The 21,513-nt window shown below is 46.4% G+C and overlaps 1 protein-coding gene across 2 annotated transcripts in view; it reads left to right on the top strand.

The window, feature by feature from the left end:
* Dguok (deoxyguanosine kinase) overlaps positions 1-20,495 on the top strand; it is a 28,082-nt gene extending 7,587 nt beyond the window's left edge. Inside the window, exons 2-7 of one of the 2 annotated variants that reach the window (XM_036182694.1) lie at positions 2,782-2,894; positions 10,571-10,758; positions 14,070-14,217; positions 18,664-18,779; positions 19,290-19,389; positions 20,245-20,495. In XM_036182694.1, the coding sequence (XP_036038587.1) occupies positions 2,782-2,894; positions 10,571-10,758; positions 14,070-14,217; positions 18,664-18,779; positions 19,290-19,389; positions 20,245-20,271 (692 nt within the window). In that variant the 3' untranslated portion in view covers positions 20,272-20,495. The remainder of the gene's footprint in view (positions 1-2,781; positions 2,895-10,570; positions 10,759-14,069; positions 14,218-18,663; positions 18,780-19,289; positions 19,390-20,244) is intronic. The other variant, XM_036182695.1, reaches the window with a different exon arrangement.
* The last annotated feature ends 1,018 nt before the right edge of the window (positions 20,496-21,513 follow it).

The raw sequence follows: 21,513 nt of genomic DNA, 5'->3' as shown, positions 1-21,513 counted from the left end.
TCCCCACCCCACCCCCCATTCCATTTGGATTCTCCCTGAGAAAGACTGCTTAAAGGAGATTGAGCTTCAGATCCCTTCTGAAGGCTTCTTTTTTAAAGAGAGGGTCTTAGTACATAACCTTGGCTGGCCTAGAACTCAGTATGTAGACTAGGTGGCCTCAAACTCTGCCTGCCTCCTCCTCCGCCTCCCAGGTGCTGGGATCAGAGGTGTGAACCACCATATTCAGACTGGCCTTTTTTGAAGGGAACTGAAATTAATGTTTTGTTTGTAGAGGCAGAATGTGAGGCTAGGTTTGGTTTTCTGTCCTAGCAAAGCCCCATCCTCCACCTAGAGAAACAGTTGTCATTGTAGTGATGAGGTCATGTCTAGAACACCAGGCCACTTAAAGTATTGGCTAGCCCAGTTCAACTGAATCAGTGTCAGCAAAGGCTTGGCACACATGGGCCAACCCTTGAAGGCTGAGTAGGAATTGGCCAGGAGTGGAGAGGGCATGCTTTAGCAAATGGGAGAGCAGTACAGTCACACTTTTAGGAGAGATCATGGTATAACGGGTTGTAAGGAGCTAGGGCCAGCAGGGAAACTGAGGCATGAAAGGGTATAGGTAGGGGCCAGGTCCTATTGTATTCAGACCATGCTTATAGGATTGGATTTTATCTAAAGGCAATATGGCAAGCAAGATGCTCAGCACATAAAGGCACCTGAACACCTGAGTTCAAGTCTCAGGACCCACATGAAAGGAGAGAACTAAATCTCATAAATTGTCTTCTGACCATCATCACAAGTCCAACATTGGATATACAAATAAATAAATGTAATTTTATAAACCAAGGCTGGAGATGGCTTAGGAAGCAAAGGTGCCTGCTATCAAACCTGATGACCTGATTTTGACCCCCAGGACCCACGTGAAGAGATCCAACTCCTACAAGGTGTCCTCTGATCTCCACATGCATGTCATGGCGTGCCACCTCTCCCCCAGGTGATAGGTGGATATGAATGCTTTTTTGTTGAAAGGAAACGGACTTTGGCTCTGAGACAGCATCTCGTTATGTGTCCAAGCTGGCCTCACACTCACTCTCTAGCTCCAACTGGCCTCAAACACATGAACCTCCTGCCCTAGCATTCCTGAGTGCTGGGGTTACAGAGATACACCACCACATCCAGTCCTGACAGCATTTTAAGATGTGCTTCACATGGGACACAGCAGCGGTGTAGAGGATCCGTTGCAGAGAGCACAGCTGGAGTCGAAGAGGCAGGGGACCATACTGGTCCTGAGTGTAGAAGTCCAGACAAGAAAAGGACAAACGAGGAAAAGTTAAGCAATACAGACAGGCAAGTGGCCTTGGGGCCTCTGGAGTTCTGGCAGAGGAGGACGTCCTGACAGCAGTGGATGTTGCCCTTCTCTAGGTCTGGAGGATGGGGAAGCTCCACGTGCTGGGTTGGTGATGAGCTTATTTGGGGAATACAGACTGAGCTATGCCTGGGAGGTCCAGAAGGTTCTCTCTGCCTGGAACTCAGAACAGATGTGCTAGATGGAGGTGTAAATGGAAATAGGTAGGGTCTTAGTGTTGTGGGACTAGGTTAGTTTCCACCTCCTTGATATCACCCAGTCAAGCCACAATTAACTCTTCTGCCGACTTCCACTTGAGCCCATTCTTACACAGCCTGTGGAGTGGCCTTTAAAGGGTGAGAAGGAAGGGGTCAGGGAGAACATTTTATTGCTATTACAGGAGAACTGGGTTCAATTCCCGATATCCCCATGGCAACTCACAATCCTCTAGAACTCCAGTTCCAGGAGATCTGACACCTTGTTCTGATCTGTGTGGGCACCAGGCACCCAGGTGGTGCATAGACACACATGCATACAGGCCAAGACACGCATACACATAGAAAAAAATAAATAGAAAGCTGGGAAGGAATCTTGTTTCCCTGCTGAAACCCATTGCTTCTGACTAAGAGTCAAACCTGGGAGGCCTGTGTAGCCTGCACTTCACCTGTCTGCCTGGCCGTCCCCATCCTGGACCACTCTTCTCCTCACTCCAGGTGCTGCATCCCTGCCAGCTGCTTCTGGGACTGCAGCCTTCCCTTCCGTGCCCTTCCGGACCTTGGTTCCTTCACGCTGCTCCCTCCCAAACACCCACCCTCTGCCTGGCTGACTGCTCATCTTTCGGGGCTTCTTTAAATGACATTTTCTTCAAAGGAGTCCTTTCCAATCTCCCGAGCTGCATCTGAAGCACTCTGCATTTTCCCCTCACAGCACAGCATGATTTATCAGTAGCTTCCTGTGTGTTTCCTTAGTGCCTGTCACCCATGTCCTCTGAGGATAAAATGCATCCAGTGTTTTATTACTAGCATACCCCAGTGCTTGACAATGCCAAACACAAGTTAGCCCTCCATGAGCATTTGTTAGCTTGTAATGGTCTTTCCTGCACTTAGAATTTCTACAGTCACAACCCGGCTTTACAGTCATGTCACCAGTTCCACCCACTTTTGAAGGGTCTACTTTCAACAGTTACTAAGTACCCTGCCTCTAGGAAGTGGTTCATCAAAACTGCAGCCCGAATCCTAAAGCCATGTCTCCTCCCTGTTGCCTGTGCTCGCTGTGGTAGCTGGTTAGCTGCCCATCCCATCACCAAGCTGACAGTGAGTCGTATGGCTGCCAAGTTTTGAAGCTGGAAAAACTGGCCCTTGCTCCCATGAGATGGCCACTCGTGGCAGAGGTTGGTGGTCGCCTCCTTCATCTGGATTTGGGAAGCATCCCAACACGTGCCATTTGCATTGCAGCTGTGGGCAAATCCACCTTTGTGAAGTTACTCACGAATACTCACCCAGAGTGGCAAGTGGCTACAGAACCTGTAGCAGCATGGCAGAATATTCAAGCTGCTGGCACCCAAAAAGTAAGTTTTCAGCTGTGGGGGGTAGTTGGCAGCCATGGACAAAGAGTCAAGTTGGAAGAATTTAATTTGCTCTGAGGAGATGAAGTAGCCCAGCTTGTCTATTAAAATAGCTTCATTCCAGAAAGCAGGCCGCAGAGGATATGACTTGTTTGAATATGTTTAGTTTTGATTTGTGTGGCTTCTGTATGTCTGTGTAAGCACCCGCCTCCTGTCTTTGTGGTTTCCCAAGCATGCCCAACCATCCAGGCTTTGAAGATGAATGTTGTCATTCCTACCCTTAAGTATTTATATTGTTGTTATTGAGGGTGCCTGGCAGGATTAATAGTCAATGAGAACGTCTTAGACTTGGGAAGGGATCTTACTGAGCAGCTGGTCACTCTTTGAGTCAATGAAGAGACAACAGCTCACATTTTTAAGGCACTGGTCTTAAAAATGTCTGCCAGGTCTCTTTCAGCCTGGTCTGACCCCACATTTCAGTCATACCTCACAACTCAGCCCTAGCGTCAGGTCTGCTGCTTCTGCCAAGGCTATAGGTTTGCTCTCAAGCCCTGCCACATCAGTGTGAGTGGAAAGGTCAGTCTGGCCAGAGCTCAGAAGAGCTGAAGGGGTGGCAAAGCGAGCTGCTGGCCTCGTGAACTGCAGGCACTGGGAATGTGTTGAGTGACTTCGTCTTGTTGGAGCCACTAATTATTGGTCAGTTCTTCATATGTTGAACCACATTGAACCCCTAAGACTTGAGCTCCTTGGTTCAGGTTCTTTTGCCCAGTGTACAGTTGAGGCTCAGAGGGCTTTCTCCTTCTTCTCAGACCTAATCTCTTGAGAACACCTCCAGGTTTCCTCTGGGCTGTTTTCCATCTTGAAGCCACTTTGTGTGAGTGATGCAACATGCAGTGTATTTCTTTTCCGCTGCTCAGTTGAGCCCAACAGGCACTCACTCGCCAGTGCTCTGTATGCTAGGGACACCACGGAGTGGGATCTGGGCGCCAGGCTGTTACTCCAGTCCAGAGCAATGCTGCCTGTGTGGCTGGCATGCTATGCTGACTGGGGTATGTTTTTCCAGTCATCTGTTTATATGTTTGTATGTATACAAATGTGTATTTGTAAAACTTTCCATTAGAAACAGTTTATATCTTTTTCTGAGTATGCCAGAAGCAAGTAGTAACATTTTAAAATACACTCACAAAGTCTTTGCTACTCTGCCATTGAAGTCAAGATGCTGAGTTCTCCTCTCCTTGGTGCTTTTAAGCACTGATCCAGCTTTCTAGTCCTCTGTGTTTGCTTTTTGAGACAGTCTTTGTAGCCTAGGCTACCTTGAACTCTTGGTCTCCCTGCTTTCACTTGCCAAGCACCAGGAGTACGACACAGACCATTACACTCTGCACCACACCTGCTTTTTTATGTGGGTTCTGGGAATCAAACTCAGGTCCTCACTCTTAGAAAGCAAACATTTTATCAACTGAGCCATTTCTTTCTTTTCTTTTTCTTTCTTTTTTGGGGGGAGTGGGGGGCTGGGAGGGTGGGGGTTAGTGAAGATAGTTTAATATAGATTTGAGCTCAAAGGTTAAGAGAATAAGAGATGCCCAAGAGAAGGTAAGATACATGAGAGCATGGGTGATGTGGGCTTCTTCTCCAGCCTTTCTCCTCTTCCTTTTCCTTTTTCTTTCTTTCTTTTCTAGGGCTGAGGATTAAACCCAGACCCTTCCACACTCTAGGCGAGCACTCTGCATTCTCGGTGATAACTGCTTTTTTACTTAGTGGGCTGCCTGTTTGTTCCTTGATTTTTTTTTTTCTAGTTCTCTCTCTCTCTCTCTCTCTCTCTCTCTCTCTCTCTCTCTCTCTCTCTCTTCCCCCTCTCCCCCTCCCCCTCCCCCTCCCTCCATCCTTCCCTCTCTCCTACACCATCCCCGTGTGTGTGCACATCACTAAGGACCTTCCCCTTGTTTTTGAGATAGGATCTGTTCATCCACAGGCCCTGGGATTGCCTGTACTCACTCACCTGTCCCTGCCTGCCATCTTGCCATAGGAACACTGGGTTTATAGACAGGCATTACTATGCTTCTGTGCCTGGCTTGATATAGGTTCTGGAGATTCTAACTTAGTTCTTCTGCTTGTGGGGCAAGCCCTGAGATCCTCATCTTTTTCCTGGTGTCTTTGTGAGCTCATTGTAGATAAATATATTAACTGGGATAAACAGCTGATGCATTTTTCTGCTAATACATTTTTCTTTTAGTTTTATATACAGTACTTATTTTATTTTTATTTCTCATGCATTGATGTTTTGCCAATGTCTGTGAGGGGTCAGATCTGGAACTAGAGTTTACAGACAGTTGTGAGCCACAATGTGGGTGCTGGGAATTGAACTCTGGTCCTCTAGAAAAGCAGCCAGTGCTCTTAACCACTGAGCCATCTCTCCAGCCAGACTATATATGGTATTTTATGATACTGTCTAGTGGGGAGTTTTTTGCTTCTTTTTCTTTTCAAGTGTGGGGAAAGGAAAGCAGTGCATGGACCTCAGCACATCTGTGGAGGTCAGACAACTTGCTGGCTCGTGTCTTTCCTGCCATGTAGGCCCTGGAGTTTGGATTCCTGTCATAAGACCTAATTAGCAGCAAGTTCCTTAACCTACTTTGCCATCTCACCAGCCCTTAGCTTAGTTTTTTTGTTGTTGTTATTATTTTGGTTAGGTTTGGATTTTGGTTTTTGGATTTTCAAGACAGGATTTCTTTATGTAGCCCTGGCTGTCCTGGAACTTGCTCTGTAGATCAGGCTGGCCTCGAACTCAGAGATCCACCTGCCTCTGCCTCCCGAGTGCTGGGATTAAAGGTGTGTGCCACCACCGCCCAGACTGGTTTAGGTTTTGGTTTTTGTTTTGTTTTGTTTTCAGAGCTGAGGACTGAACCCAGGGCCTTGCACTTGTTAGGCAAACGCTCTACCACTGAGCTAAATCCCCAACCCCCTGGTTTAGTTTTTAATGTAGTCAAATTGGTCCATCTTTTCTTCGCCAATTGTTGCCTTTGATGTTAAAGGCTGCCTGTCTGCCTCCCTCCCCCACCTCTCTCTCATGTGTGTGATATATATATGTGAGTGTGCACAGGCATGTGTGGCCAGAGCAGGATATTGAGTGTTTTCCTTTGTCACCCTCTGCTATATTGCCTTGGTGCAGTGTCTCAGTAAACCTGAAGCTAGACTTTTCATCTGGGCTGTCTATACAGGATTTGAGTGTCTGTCTCTAACCCCAGAAGCTCTGCTTTTTATGTTGATAGTGGGATTCCAAACACAAGTCCTCATGCTTTCAGAGCAAGGACTCTTACCCACGGAACCGTCTCCCCAGCCCTTAAAGTTTGAGGGTTAGTTAGTTAGTGAAGGGAAGAGTGCTGTGGTACTACCTTTGGAGGTCAGAGGACAACCTTCAGGAGTCAGCTCTCTTTCCAATATCTATTGGTCCTTGGGATTTAACTTAGGTGGTCTGGCTTAGCAGCAGATTCCTTTACCCCCTGAGCCATCTTGGAGGCTCTGATTTTTGGTTTTGGTTTTGGTTTTTTTGTTTTGTTTTGTTTTGTTTTTCGAAACAGGGTTTCTCTGTAGCTTTGGAGCCTGTCCTGGACTAGCTCTGTAGACCAGACTGGCCTTGAACTCAGAGATCCACCTGCCTCTGCCTCCCGAGTGCTGGGATTACAGGTGTGCGCCACCACCGCCTGGCCTTGTTTTTGTTTTTTATGACTCCAATAGCTCAAGATTTTAAAATAGCCCCTTGTATTTCTTTATGCTGTATGTGGCTTTAAAAGTTGTAAGACTTGCCAGGTAGTGGTGGTACGCACCTTTAATCCCAGCACTCAGGAGGCAAGGCAGGTGGGTCTCTGTGAGTCAGAGGCCAGCCTGGGCTATAGAGTAAGTTCCAGGACAGCCAGGATAACACAGAGAAACCCAGTCTCAAAAAAAAAAAAAAAGTTGTAAGACTCTTAAATGTGTGTGTGTGTGTGTGTGTGTGTGTGTGTGTGTGTGTGTGTGTGTGAGTGATTCTTGGGTGGTCTCTCCAAGGAAGGCCCTTGAGACAGGACTTGTCACTGAACCCCCATAGTGCCGGGATTACTAGCTTGCATACAGCCATGCCCATCTTTTTACCTGGGAGTTGAGCCTGAACTCAGGCTCTCATGTTTGATCATCACTAGTCTATCTCCTCAGCCTGCTTATTTTTTTTACTGATTTTTATTTTATTTTATGTGTATGGGCATTTACCTGTATGTATGTCTGTGTACCACATGCATGCTTGGTGCTCACGGAGGCCAGAAGAGGACATTAGATCCTCTAGAACTGAAGTTACTGATGGTTGTGGGCTGCCATGTGGATGCTAGAAATAAAACCCAGGTCTACTGGACAGCAACAAGTGCTGTTAACCACTGAGCCATCTCTCTAGCCCCCATTTTATTTTTTTTAAGCAAATAGTTATCTGACTGGTCCAGTAGTGCTTTTATGTAGCTTATTCCTGAGTAGATATATACTGTATGATTAATGGTATTTATCCTCATTTTCTGTCAAACTTCTAGAGCTATTTTGATGGGAAGCAGTTGATTGTATTTGAATAGTATGACTCAATTATCATGTGGAGTCCTTTGCCCAGGTTTCTAGACAATAGTTGTTGCCTCTAAGTGGAGTCATTTAGAAGAGTTTTCCAGTACTCATGACTCCTCTCTGTCTTCCTGCTTGCTTTAGGTAGTTTGCAGAAGAGTATTAAGTAACTAGGGTGGCCATCACTCTTTTTCTGCCCTTGGTGAAGCTCCCTCTGATGTCGTGTTCGTCCTCTGTCCCTCCCTGTGGAAGGAGGCCCTGCTGGTGATAGGACTGGGTGCTCGCTTTCCATCAACAGCCAACGTCGAGTTTTCTTCCCAAGTCTTCTTAGCAGCCTTTACCATGAGACAGCCATGGCTGCTGAGGCTGCCTCTCTTTTTAAAGGTGGGGTCTTACGTGACCAGGCTGGTCTGCAGTTTGCTAGTATATCATATATATAAAGTTTGAGGTGATTCATCAGTGGTAAGATGCCATTGTAGGACAGAATCTATTTAGACTTTTTAGGAAAAGGGGAATGTCTTAGGTTTAGTTTAGTAATCACTGAAGATGTAGCCCAGATTGAAATATATGGGAAAAAAATGATTGTTCCCTCTGAATTCTCATTTTGGGGGTCTGCTCTTTCTGTTAACTGTGAAACATGAATATTAACATTTGTGATTTTTTTTTTTTCTATTCCACCTGTCTTTCCTTGTAATTTCCCTTTGCATTTTTATTTATTTTTATTTATTTGGGGGGGGGGGTTCAAGACAGGATTTCTCTGTGTAGCTTTGTGCCTTTCCTGGAACTCGCTTTGGAGACCAGGCTGGCCTCGAACTCACAGAGATCCTCCTGCCTCTGCCTCTGCCTCTGCCTCTGCCTCTGCCTCCTGAGTGCTGGGATTCAAGGCGTGCGCCACCACCACCCAGCCCCTTTGCATTTTTAATTGGTTTTGCTCTACATTTGTAGATTCCAGTACTGCTTTATTTCCCATTTTAAGTCTTTGTGGGGTCTTCATTAATTTATTGGAATTAAAAGGAAAAACTCTTGTGTTTAATTTTTTTTCTTGATACATTAAAACCATGCCTGTTCTTCCTTCTTTCTTTCCTCCTTCATTTTAAAGATTTTTTATTATTATTTTAAATTATGTGTATGTGAGGGAGGTATGTACAGGTACACTCACACAAACATAGACATATATTCATACATAATTTTAAAATATATATTTATATATACTATAAAAGATACAGAATTGTAGAATATATATATACCCATCCACACATGTATATATCTATATCCTGCAGCTGAAAAGGAACAGTCAGTCTCTGTGCTGAGAGAGCTATTGTCCAAAATAGGAAACAAAAACAAATGTCTCAACAAGAGTCAAGAGATTGCCTCACTGATAAAATAAGAACAGGCTGTCAAAAACAAAAAGACCAGAGGACAACCTTGGGTGTAGGTCCTCACCTCCATCTCAGTGGAGACAGTCTTTAGTACACCGATGCAGTGTGTGCCAGGCTGGCTGCAGTGTGTGCCAGGCTGCTGGCCCAGGGCCTTCCGAGGACCCTCCTGTCTCCGTCCTGAGATGATGTGCCTGCTACTGTGCCCAGATTTCTGTGGACTCGGGGGTTTGAGCTGAGTTCTTTACATTTACATGCCAGTCACTCTACTCACTGAGCAGTCTCCCCAGCCCTGTACTTTATACTTATCGTCTCTGTTGACACATTTGAGCAATGTTTGCATTTTCTGTGAAGATTCTGCGTATCATTTACTTCCAAATTTAATGATACTCTTTGTCGGAAACTTCTCTTAGTTCTTTACAGCGTAAATGACTGGACATTTGTCACATGCTTGTCCTTCTAGTCAGCTCTTCATATCCTAGTCATCCACATTGTGAACTCCTTGAGTCCAGTTACTGCATCTTGTTCATCTTTATAGGAGAGGTGTTAGAATGAAGAACCTAGAGAGAGCCCAATTTGAGCCCCATTCCCTATTGATTCCCCCATGGGACCTTATACAAGTAAGTTACTTAGCCTCTTAGTGGATTTCCCCTTTGTAAAATGCTTCTAACAATACTCACCTTGGGAAGCTGTTTGGAAGATGAAATAACAGTCCAGTGAACTCTGAAGTAAGTATTACTTCCTTTTTCTCTACTCCTTACAGCACCCAGGCTATGTAGTATACCTTGGCCACACAGGACTTCAGTAGCAATGAATGAATGAATGAATGAATGAATGAATGAATGATGAAGGAAAGAAGGAAGGAAGATACAAGGTGCTTTGCGTAACTGAGTCTAGAAATTATACCTGGGCTCCTGAGTGTCCACTACTTGTTCCCACCTGAACATTCAGAATGGTATTTCGAATTGCATTTCATGGTTCCTAGAATAAGAAGGAACTAGACTTTGTTTGAACAAAGTATGATCCTTCTGTGAAAGACACCGAAGTTTATTTAATTCATTGGTTATTTAGATTCTCAAATAAGCAATTGTTTTCTTATCTGCTTTGAAATTTGAAAAATAATAGCAAATGGAATCTGAAAGTCAACATGGTATTAAAGTAGAAGGATTTGATTCAAAGGAGAAGTTGTAGGTGACAGTCAGTTAACGCACCCCAAATAGACTCCACAAGTCCAGTCTTCTGTGTGTATGTGAATTGTCTGTGAGTTTTACTTTGCTCGCTCTGTTCCAATAAATGTGTGGTGTCATCTCTCTATGCCAGATTCTTTTTCTTTTTCTTTTTTTTTTTTTTTTTTGGTTTATTTTTTTGGTTTTTTTGAGACAGGGTTTCTCTGTGTAGCCTTGCGCCTTGCCTGGAACTCACTTGGTAGCCCAGGCTGGCCTCGAACTCACAGAGATCGCCTGGCTCTGCCTCCCAAGTTGGGACTAAAGGCGTGCACCACTGCAGCCCAGCTTCTGTCAGATTCTTACCACACAAGGTTGAACAGTCTAGCCTGATTACATAGTTTAAACTAAGCTGGAAAAGCATCCTTTTTTTCATGTTTTCAGTGGGAGGAAACAGCTGTGTTTATTTTTGACATTAAGTATTGAATCTTCTTGGAAGGGCAGAGGGTGGGGTGTGTCCTAGAAAATAGTCACCTTCTAGGAAATTGTCCTCTTCTGCATTCTCCCACAGGACGACACTTCCAAAGGTCATGGAAACTTGCTAGAAATGATGTACCGAGAGCCAGCGAGATGGTCCTATACATTCCAGACGGTTTCCTTTATGAGCCGTCTGAAAGTGCAGCTGGAGCCCCTTCCAGGGAGACTCCTAAAGGCAGAGAAGTCCGTGCAAGTCTTCGAGAGGTCTGTGTACAGTGACAGGTACGACACCAAACGCTGCCAACCACCTGAGGGGTTAACGGTGGAAAGTCCAGCAGCCAGCTTGGGAAGTGAGTCCATCTGCTCTGGGAAAGCATGCTCATCCAGGCCTCAGGCTCCAGAGACCAGTCCATGGGCTCAGGCCACCAACAGACAAAGGCACAGGGTGCCTTGATCTGGTCATTGTGCAGAGTTTGAATTTGAATGACTTTGGTGGGAGAAAATGATGTGTCTTGAGCCCCATGACTCAAGATGGAACATTCTGTATCTTCACCCGCCTGCATCACTGGAGACACTTGGTTACCCATTTAATTCCAAGTTAAGTAAGCTGTTGCAGCTCTTACTGGAAAGCCTCCTGAAATTAAAAAATGATAGTTTGTGGGCTGGAGAGATGGCTCAGCAGTTAAGAACATTTCCTGTTTTTCCAGAGGACCCAGGTTCTATTCCCAGCACCTGCATGGCTGCTCACAACCATCAATAACTCTAGGTCCAGGGAGTCTAACACCCTCTTCTGATCTCTGATGGCACCAGGCATACACATGATGCATATATAGACACACAGGCAAAACACCATACACATAAAATAAAGCAATAATTTAATTTTTTTTTAATGAGAGTTCAAGGCCAGCGATAATTGGCATACGTCCCTTTTATCTCAGCAGTTGGGAGGCAGAGACAGGTTGATCTCTGTGACTTTGAGGCCAGCCTGGTCTACATGGTGAATTCTAAGTCAGACAAGGCTACATAGTGAGACCCTGTCTCCAAAAAAAGGAGGAGAGAGAGAGAGTTCATTTGTAAATCACATGACCATTCTGACTCACTTCAGGATCACACCAGATATGTGGAAGAAACAGTGCTGTGCCATCCTTGGTCCGGGTCTGAGAGGAGTCTGCTCTTTAGAAAGCTAACTGTTCATGCTGTAGCTAGTTGGCTCCAGGTTCTAGTTCGTTTCTACCACACATGTGCTTGTCTTCTCTCCTCTCTGGAGCTGTATCTGCCAGGCTAGGAAATTGACCTACATGAACTACCGAGGCTGTTGAAGGCATTCAGACTTACTGTTCTGAGTTCTAGCCTCTTAGTGTGGAGGGCTTATGAGAATCCCCTCAGAGGGAAACAGACATGTTTTGTTAATTACAGGTGCTTTGCTGTTTGTTTAGAGAGTCCCAACTGTAGCCCTAGGTGGCCTAGAACTCGGTGTCACTAGGTTGACTCATACTCATAGGTGATCCTCCCACCTCTGCCTTCTGAGTATGGGGATTACTGGCACATGCCACCAGATGCCTGGTAGAAATGAATTGTTAAGAACTATCTGGGTCTTGACATTTCCTTGTAAAGGAATAGGCAGTTGGTTATACTGTGTGCCGTTACACCATAGAAGCTGCTTTCATTGAAGGGGGACATTTTCAGGTAGAAAGAATAACCTGTTATCAATCTAATCTCAAGAGTATTTAGACTTCCATTCCTTTAAAAATGTATTTTAGGAACTGAGAGTATGACTCAGTGGTCCTTTTTGTGTCCAAGGCATGAGTTCAAGCCCCAGTGCCAAAGGGGAAAAACTCCTATCTCCTGCACCAGGCTTTGCCCTAGGACAACACCAGAGTCCTTAGTCCCTGTTCCAGTTAGGACACTCCTTCCCAAGGACTGCATACATGTTCACAAGTGTGATGTGTGTGGTGTCCAGAGGACAGTATTGCAGGGAGGAAGAAATGGAAGTGTTTTCTGGTTGAATTAATAAAAACACCAGTGCGGCTTTGGAACAGAGCTCAGGACTGCTAGGTCCTTCAGCCCTGTTCTACCTGCAGACCCACACTTCTCTGCCACTATCACCAGCTATGGAGAACAGGAAGTGCCCACCCCAGGAGAGACAGAGGCCCTGCTATAGGCTTGGTCGTCTTTATTTGCAAGACACAACTTTTGTCTTTTAGCTGTCCTTGGAGAAGCTGGCAGCATTTTTCAAAACTTGAGTTATAAAAGTTACCTCCTTGTTGCCTTCAGAGAGCTGTAGCCGAAACAGGCTAGTCTGGACAAGTTCACTTTTGGAGTTTGCAAATTAGCGTCTTCGTGGCCTAGGAAGAGCAATTATAATGACTTAGGATTGTTGGTTACTGAGTGATAGCCACCCTTCTGAGCACTTCACAATTACGATATATAGTCATTCCCTCCTGTGGGCTGAGAGTCAGGTAGCTTTCCAAGGCAACATGGCTTATGGAAGCTGCAGCTAGACCAGACTGTGCAGAGTCACTGTGAAAACCACTCGTAAAGTAACACAGCTTTGCAGTTTGCACTTCCTTGAGCCAGTCACAGAAGGATTTTAAATTTCATTTCCCCAGAAGTGGCCAGTTACTGAGGTTGCCTTAGAAACCGGAGTTCATTGTTGTGGATGTAAATTCTGTTTTGTATCAAGCTTTAAAAGCAGAATTGGCTCTTTGGAAGCCATGGTTTCTGCAGCTCTGATTTCTCGATTTACCAGGTCCTCCTTCTGTTGTGGTAGTAAGCAAAGAGGGAAGTTAGTTTGATATCTCAGCTTTAGCCATATTTGATCTGATGGGAAGCTCAGTAGAGGAAGCTAGGCTCCTGTATGCTCTTGGTATTGCCAGAGTCAGCTCCAGAGCTGATACCACAGGCTGGTGTCCCCCTGCTTCTCAGCTACAAAGCATTGATGGCTCAGAAGCCCTCATTCTGAAATGCAGTGTGGAAGGGTGGCTTACCCTCCATTCCCTTGGGTTTTGTCTGGAGTCTTGCTATAGTAATGAAGAAATCTGTAAGGTTCGGGTTTCCATGTGCATGCTGTGTGTCTTGACTAGACCCCTTTCTGAAGGCCCTTTCCTTGTAGTGGGCTGTTCCATCTGTGAGCTGTAGTGTGGGCCTGTGTCATTACAGTGCTGAGCAGGATGGATGCTGTAGACTGGGAACCCAGATTTCCAGGGCTGGAGAAATGGCTTAGCAGTTAAGAGCATTTGCTTCTCTTATAGAGGAGCCAATTTTCATTGCCAGCACCCACATCAACTGGCTCACAACGGCCTGTGAGTCTAACACAGAGAATCCAGTGCCTTCTTCTGGCCTCCACAAGCACCCACTTGCAGGTACACAAACCCACACGAAGATATACACACACACATAAGTAATAAAATGTTTTTTTTTTTTTTCAAAATAACTCATATTTCCTAAAGGCTGATGGGAGCTAGAATGGTTAAGTGATTTGGATAAACATGAACAAACCAGTTATTGATTTTTCTTCTTTTCTCCCTCTTCTGTCTTTCATCCCACTTCCCATTCTCCTTCACCCCAACCTCCCACTCAACATTCCCAACCAGGTATATCTTTGCAAAGAATCTTTTTGAAAATGGTTCCCTCAGTGACATCGAATGGCACATCTATCAGGACTGGCATTCTTTTCTCCTGCAGGAGTTTGCAAACCGGCTCTTGTTACATGGCTTCATCTATCTCCAGGCTTCTCCCCAGGTAACTCTGAACCTAAAATCTTAGATGTTAGAACTGCCTGAAACGTAAGAGATGACCTCCTCTAAGCTTCTGGTTTCCTGGTTAGAGAAGTTAGGTCTGTGGGCCTCACCAGCAAAGAGAGTGTAAGTATACACCAATACTCTAGCACTGAGCACCCATCTCCCAGGGGCCTTCTGCAGCTGCAGCAGCATGCTCAAGCAGTTGCCTGTATGTAGAAGTTTCTCTTGGTGGAGAAACAAGCTAGAACAAACTAGGCATTGTTTTTAGCTCCAGGTTTGCAGATCGGACACTCAGCCCTGCAGCCACCTGCTTTAGCCCATTCCCATGTCAGGTCAACTGATGCTTCAGTTGTCCCTTCTGTCTTCTGACTAGACTATGAAGAAGGAAGGAGGGAGGGAGGAAGGGGGGAAGGAGGGAGGAAGGAAGGTTTCCTCCCTCATTCTAATTTGTAGCCCACAGTTTGGTCCTTGAGAAGGCCCTCGGGTAGGAGGACTGCAGAATTGTGCTCCCTGGCTCTGATTCTGCAACTTGAACTTTGGAGCCAGTTTAGCCCATGAGATGATGTCATGACAGGAGGCCTCTGGAGACAGCATTGGCCCTTGGCTCCTGCTGACTAGTAGTGACCTTGTCTAAACCCTGGAAAGTGTTCCACTGAAGGAGTCTTTGTCTGTAAAGTAGATCTCTTGAAAGACTCTTGAGGGCAGGATTCTAAGTCAAGGAAAAGCTTTTTTTTTTTCCTTGAAAGATACTGCTGTCAGCTTTTGAGAGACACTTCACAGGTATGGTCAGATGCCAAGACCGTCCATCATTGCAGAAAGCAAGCCAGCTGTCTGCAGCCTGCGGCTGAGCTTGTGGACAGAAGGGAGCCTGGGGGCACACTGAGCAGAGCTGAGGACAAATGGGAGAGTTCCTGTCATGTCACGTTGCAGGGCCCCAAGGAGAGGACTAGAAGGAAGGGGCAGCCAGGAGAGAGGTTTGTGAGTGCAGCCTGGGGCTGGGTTTGGACGCCTTTCTTTTTCTTTTTCTTTTTTTAAGTTTCTTGTTTGTTTTGATTTTTAGGGGGTTTTTTTTGTTTTGTTTTGTTTGAGGAGATTTTCTTTTCTTTTCTTTTTTTTTTTTTTTTTTTTTTTTGAGCTAAGGATGGAACCCAGGGCCTTGCTAAATCCTCAACCTTGAAGGAAGTTTTGTTTGGGAGGGTGTTTTTGTTTTGAGACTGTGTCTCACTAAGTAGCTCTGGCTGTTCTGGAATTCACTATGTAGACCAGACTCAGGCTTATAGAGACCCACCTGCCTCTGCTTCTACCTCCCAGGTATTAGGATAAAGGTGTGTCCCACCATGCCTGGCTGGGCTTCTTTTTTCTAATATGACATTTCCTCCTCCCTCCTCTTCTAACAGCTCTTGGTGCGTGTGCGTGTGTGGGTGCGTGTGCGTGTGCGTGTGCGTGTGCGTGTGCGTGTGTGTGTGTGTACTACTGAGAAGCAGGGTGTTGAAGGCTGAGGCTGGGAGAAGGGAGAGTTGCCCTAGCCTATTCTGAGAGAGACAGCAACAGCATGGTCATCTCAGGGCCAGGGCAGCCGTGCCAGGAGAAGCTGAGAGTAAACCAGGGCTCCACAGAGCAAGCCAGCCTCCCTTCCCTCCTGCTTAAGGCCCTTTGAGGGTCTGTACGAAAGGAAAGGGCAGTGGTAGTAATGGTGACTGTCACTGGGGGCTGGTGTGTCCCTTTGGAGGCTAATTGAAGTGATTTATTTGTGATGATTTGAGATTTTAGTGCTGTTTGGATGGTGTTAGATACAGGAACCCAAGAATGCCAGAGGATGAATAGGGCATGGGTTCAAGCTAGTGCCCAGCACAACACAGACTCTTGGCAAATACTGGCTTCAGAGTCTGTGAGATAGGCTTTCCACCTGTCCTCCCCTAAATTCAAGGAAACTGGCAATCACAATAATAATACTAATTGGAAGAGAAATAGCTGGACCTGTGTTCCCTACCCCTTGGAGTCAAGAAGAGAGGGTGCAGCTGGCTGTATGCCTCAGGATTCCTACCCCTGTCTGGAACAGTGAATCATGGACACAGTGCTGGGGGCTGCATGGGAACAAGTGCCACCTGAGCTTGAGACTTCAGTGACATAGTGAGCAGACCCTTTGACAGTCACAGCTAGCAGGTCCGGGGAAGCTGACCACAGAGTCCCTGCCTGCCACCTCTACCCACACCATCTTTCCCCTTCCCATTCTGGTGTGTGTTCCCTGTGGGGACTGAAATGAAGTGGGGCCAGCATAAAACTGTTCTGTGGGACCGGTTTAAAATAATTTATTAGCTGAGTGTGGTGTGCACTCCTTTAATCCCAGCACTCAGAAGGCAGAGGTACACAGATTTATGAGTTCGAGGCCAGCCTGGTCTACAGAGTGAGTTCAAAGACAGCCAGGGATACACAGAGAAACCCTGTCTTTTTTTTAAAAAAAAAAAAAAAAAACACTAAATAAATAAAATAATTCATTATAACCATGTCAGTGAAGTAAGAATTATGCCAAATATTCAAAATAGGACTTTGTCTAGACTTTAAAGGGAAGAAAGGTTTGCTCAGTTTAGCAAATTAATAATAGAAAGGGAAATACTAACTGATTTTAATAGATCCAGGCTGGTGTCAATGGTTGTCTGTAGTCAATGTGTGAAGAATTATAAATAGCTTTTGCAAGAATTGTTCTGTCCTTGTGTGTATTTGAAAACATGGTTATATTGTTTTTAATATTCATTTACTCCAATTCAGACAATATTTTTCTCTTAGGAGAAAATAAAGTAACTTAGCTGAAGCTGCTTGCTTGTGGAAATGTAGTGTGGTTAATCTCTGAGGAGGCAGTTGGGCAGCCTGTAATAGGAAGAGCTTGTGCCTTTTGTACATTTCAGAAGATGGAGTAAAGAGTGTATGTGTGCATAAACTGCTGCTGAAAGCATGATCACAGTGGTTGGTGTGAGGAGAACTCAGTAGCTGAAGTCAGGAGTTTATTGAGAAAGAGGGACAACAGAGTGCCAGGTCAGCCTGGACTAGATCTGGAACTACCTCAGAGAAGTAAAATTAAACAGGGGCACCGGTGGGGGAGCTAAAGAAAAGTTGTTTGCGTGGTTTCATTTCCTTAAGGGAAAGGGGGAGAGTCCTGAGTCAGTGGGCTAACCTGCCCATCCTTCAGGACAGCTGACATGGATACTGACATGTTTGGCCAGGCAGAAAGAGGAACAGGGGCAATTCAGGCAAAACCAACATTTGGAGTAGAGGTTTTGAGGTAGGAAGGAGCTTGGTCTGTCCCATAAGAAGGAGCCAAGTGCCGGGCGGTGGTGGCGCATACCTGTAATCCAAGCATTCAGGAGGCAGAAGCAGGTGGATATCTGTGGGTTTGAGGCCAGCCTGATCTACAGAGATAGTCCAGGACAGGCTCCAAAGCTACAGAGAAACCCTGTCTCGGAAAACCAAAAAAAAAAAAAAAAAGTCTGGCTGAGCAGGGAGGAGCTGAGGAAGTGGAGGACACATGGGAAGGGTGGCCTTCTGCGCTGGGTGAAGGAGACACAGGTCTCAGAAGCAGAGAACCTCAGACCTGCAGGTGGAAGCCGACTAGTTGTACAAAAGGGGAAGGGAGAGAGGAGCCAGTGTCAAGACTCAAGTTTCCTTTCATTGAGTGTTAGCTTTGACCTATGCAGATGTCCGCTCCAGAGTGAGTTCTTGGTCTAGTATGAAAGAGATGTTTCAAATTGCTTGTCACTTTACAAGTAGAATGGCACTCATGATCCAGGCACCTGGAAAGCTGAGGCAAGAGGATGGCAAATTTACAACTCCTTAAAGCCTGTGGTTATGTCTAGCTGGCAAAGAACCTATGGAGCAGAGTACTTTAAGTGGAGACACAAGTATCATAGAAGGCTGGAGTGAGGGACAGCCTAGGAGGAGAACTGGCCTTTGCTAGAATCTTAATGTGCCTTACCTTAGAGCAGCCTCACTACCTCTGGGTGGGTGGAGGATGGAGAATGGGCAGCCCACTGCAACTGCAGGACCTGCACATGACAGCTGACTGACTGTAAGTAAGGCCTGTGCTCTCTTCCATGCACTTCTTCATGCAGGAGACAGAGAGGCAGAAGACTCTTGGAATGTCCAGATGAGAGGCATGAGCACCAAGGCAGAGGGGAGAGACAGCCAGTAGAGAGGCTAGACTCTCCTGCCTTCTTGATGTAGTTCCCAGTGTGGCTGACTGGGAGAAAGGTGTTTGCTGTTAACCAGCCAAGGCTACTCCAAGGAAGAGCAGTCTGAGGCAGAGGTGAACAAAATGGTACCAGTGTTCTGAGTAAGAGAACAAGGCAGCAGAAGCAAGGTCATGGCTTGTGGTACCCAAAGAAGACATACAGATATATGTGGGTTGCTTGGCTCTGGAAGACTGCAATGTAACAGCAGGGGGATTGTCTTTTAGGTTTGTTTGGAAAGACTGTACCAGAGGGCCAGAGAAGAAGAGAAAGGCATTGAGCTGGCGTATCTTGAACAGCTGCACGGTCAGCATGAAGACTGGTTTATTCACAAGACTACCAAGTGAGTATGTAACCGGCAGACAGAGGCCTCCACCACCATGCTGAGCTCAAGCTGAGCACACAGCCCAGAACTGTCAGGACAGAGAGGGAAGCGCCCAACATCTGTCAGCTAGGAGACGTCCTGTCAGATACAACTCATGTGTCCCGAAGGGCATCTGGAAGATTCTTCCTCCTTCCTTTCCTTCCTCTTCCCCAGTTTGTACCTTGTGATGAATGCTTGTCATAATTTGGCTCAGGATGGAGGGCTGACATGTTTTAGAAAAATGTCCGTTTGAATAGACTCTTAGTTTCTGCCTGTCCTCCTTCAGGCTTGGAGTATTCACTTCAAATGTTTGGAGTGCTGACTTTAGCAGCAGTTTCAGGACTAGAGAGCGTCTCAGCCTTCCACTTTGGAGGCAGTTTCATTGAATCTTTTAAAACTACTACTGTCCACAGGCAGAGGCATCGGGTTTTGAATGGTAGTGTGGTGGGTAAATGACGTTACCCTGGCATTTCTGTCTTCCTGCTCCAGGCTCCACTTTGAAGCTCTGCAGCACGTGCCAGTGTTGGTGCTGAACGTCAGTGACGATTTCTCTAGCAACGCCGCCAAACAAGAAGAGCTCATGAGACAGGTGGGCAGAGCCTCAGCCTTTGCAGTGTCCCCAGTGCAGTGCTCTCCTCTCCTGCTCTCTGTGTCTGACCTTTGCAGTGTCCCCAGTACAGTGTCCCCAGTGCAGTGCTCTCCTCTCCTGCTCACTGTGTCTGGCCTTTGCAGTGTCCCCAGTGCAGTGTCCCCAGTGCAGTGCTCTCCTCTCCTGCTCTCTGTCTGGCCTTTGCAGTGGTCCCCAGTGCAGTGTCCCCAGTGCAGTGCTCTCCTCTCCTGCTCACTGTGTCTGGCCTTTGCAGTGGTCCCCAGTGCAGTGTCCCCAGTGCAGTGCTGTCCTCTCCTGCTCACTGTGTCTGGCCTTTGCAGTGTCCCCAGTGCAGTGTCCCCAGTGCAGTGCTCTCCTCTCCTGCTCACTGTGTCTGGCCTTTGCAGTGTCCCCAGTGCAGTGTCCCCAGTGCAGTGCTCTCCTCTCCTGCTCTCTGTCTGGCCTTTGCAGTGTCCCCAGTGCAGTGTCCCCAGTGCAGTGCTCTCCTCTCCTGCTCGCTGTGTCTGGCCTTTGCTTTGTACTTCACTTGCATTCCGCACTCCAAAGCCCTGGGATCTTATGCAAGTTACAGTAAAATCCCAGCTCCAAGTGTGCTGGGTTAGTGAGTATCAGCCAGTTGACTCCAGCGTCTGCTGGCCAGCTGACGTCCCCCCTAAGGTGTTCTAAAGTGAGAGACATGGAAGACATGTGGGTTCTGTGCCCAGCTGCCACTTGGTGCTCTCTGACCCTGGGCAGCTCACATTTCCTCGCCTCATAAATGCTCGTGAGACTGGAGACGCATACACTGGGGGGTATTGAAACTTCAGTGTAACATTAGATCTTCTTTTCCTGCAGGTAAACACCTTTTTAAGGAACCTGTAAGCAGTAATTAGACATCTTGGCTGTGGCCTGGTTCAGACTTTCTGAAGCTAGCAAACGTTGACCTTCCATCCATCTTGCTATGCACATCCACTTGGCCCTCAAGCCTCCACACTCTGGTGTGTGCTGTCTTCAGTTACTGCTGTTGGTTTTGTTTGTTTGTTTTTTGTTTTGTTTTGATCTCAAGCACTTTAAAAATAAAGCTGACTTAAGGTTGTTTTTCTAAATCCACTTGTTCATTTATTTCAGGATATATCTATTGATGCCTGTTCTCAACTCCATAATAGATAGAGTTTCTGCCTAAGAAAATGCTTAGCCGTTCTTCACCAACTGCTCCTGTGTGATCACGTGTCCTGATAACCCAGGCCAGGGACTATCCCAGAGCCACCAGCCAATCAAGCCCGTCCTTGCATGAAGTGGGTACCCAGTGTGCACCCCAGAATGGAGAAGCAGTGCATGCTCCAAGAGCTTCTTTAGCCCCTCCTGTCCGCTCGTACCCGCTCCTGTCTATATTGAGGAGAAGGGATGAGGGAGTAAGCCCAGGCCTGGAGCTAAAGAGTTTGTGCAGAAGACAGGGCGAGAACAGCCTTTGACACTTAGGGTTTGGCTGTCCTGGTGTGTCTTCTGCTTCCCCTCTGCACCTTAGCAATGAGTGAAGCGCACAGCAGCAGAGACCGTGTCTCTTGATGATGCTGCTCTAAGCACCAAGTGTAATTTGTCATGGGAAGGAGAACTCATAGATGTATAGAATTGAAGTCTCCACAGTGAGAAGCCCAGGTCAGGATTTGGGCACTCGGGCCCTCTACAGTTCTGCAGGCACACAAGACGCCACATGAACCAGGAGTTGGTGTCTTAGGAGACAGAAATCTTTACCACCCTTTATGATTTGAGCAAGTGTTGGACTTATTACTGACAGGTCTATGAGGTTTTCAACAACACAGCCAACAATTTCTTTATCCCACATTAAGAAAATACTTGCTTTTTGTTGCTGTAATAAACCATGACCAAAAACAACTCTGAGAGGAGAGGGCTTGTTTTAGCTCACTGGTTACAGTCCATCGTGCTGCGCAAATCCTAGTTGGTCTTAATACTAAAAACTGGAGTCAGATACCAAGGCAAATGCTGAAAGATCAGAGAAGCAGAGCAGCCAGCCACTAGAGAGACTTACCTCCAGACTCCTCCAGACTGAAAGGCCGAGCTCCTGTCTCCACCTCACCTTAATCAGTTCCTCTCTCCACCAGCAAT

This window comes from Onychomys torridus, chromosome 3, assembly GCF_903995425.1.
Source record: "Onychomys torridus chromosome 3, mOncTor1.1, whole genome shotgun sequence".
NCBI classification, from domain to species: Eukaryota; Metazoa; Chordata; class Mammalia; order Rodentia; family Cricetidae; genus Onychomys; species Onychomys torridus.
Note: the sequence above shows the minus strand (reverse complement) of the source record. Positions and strands in the feature narration are given on the sequence as shown.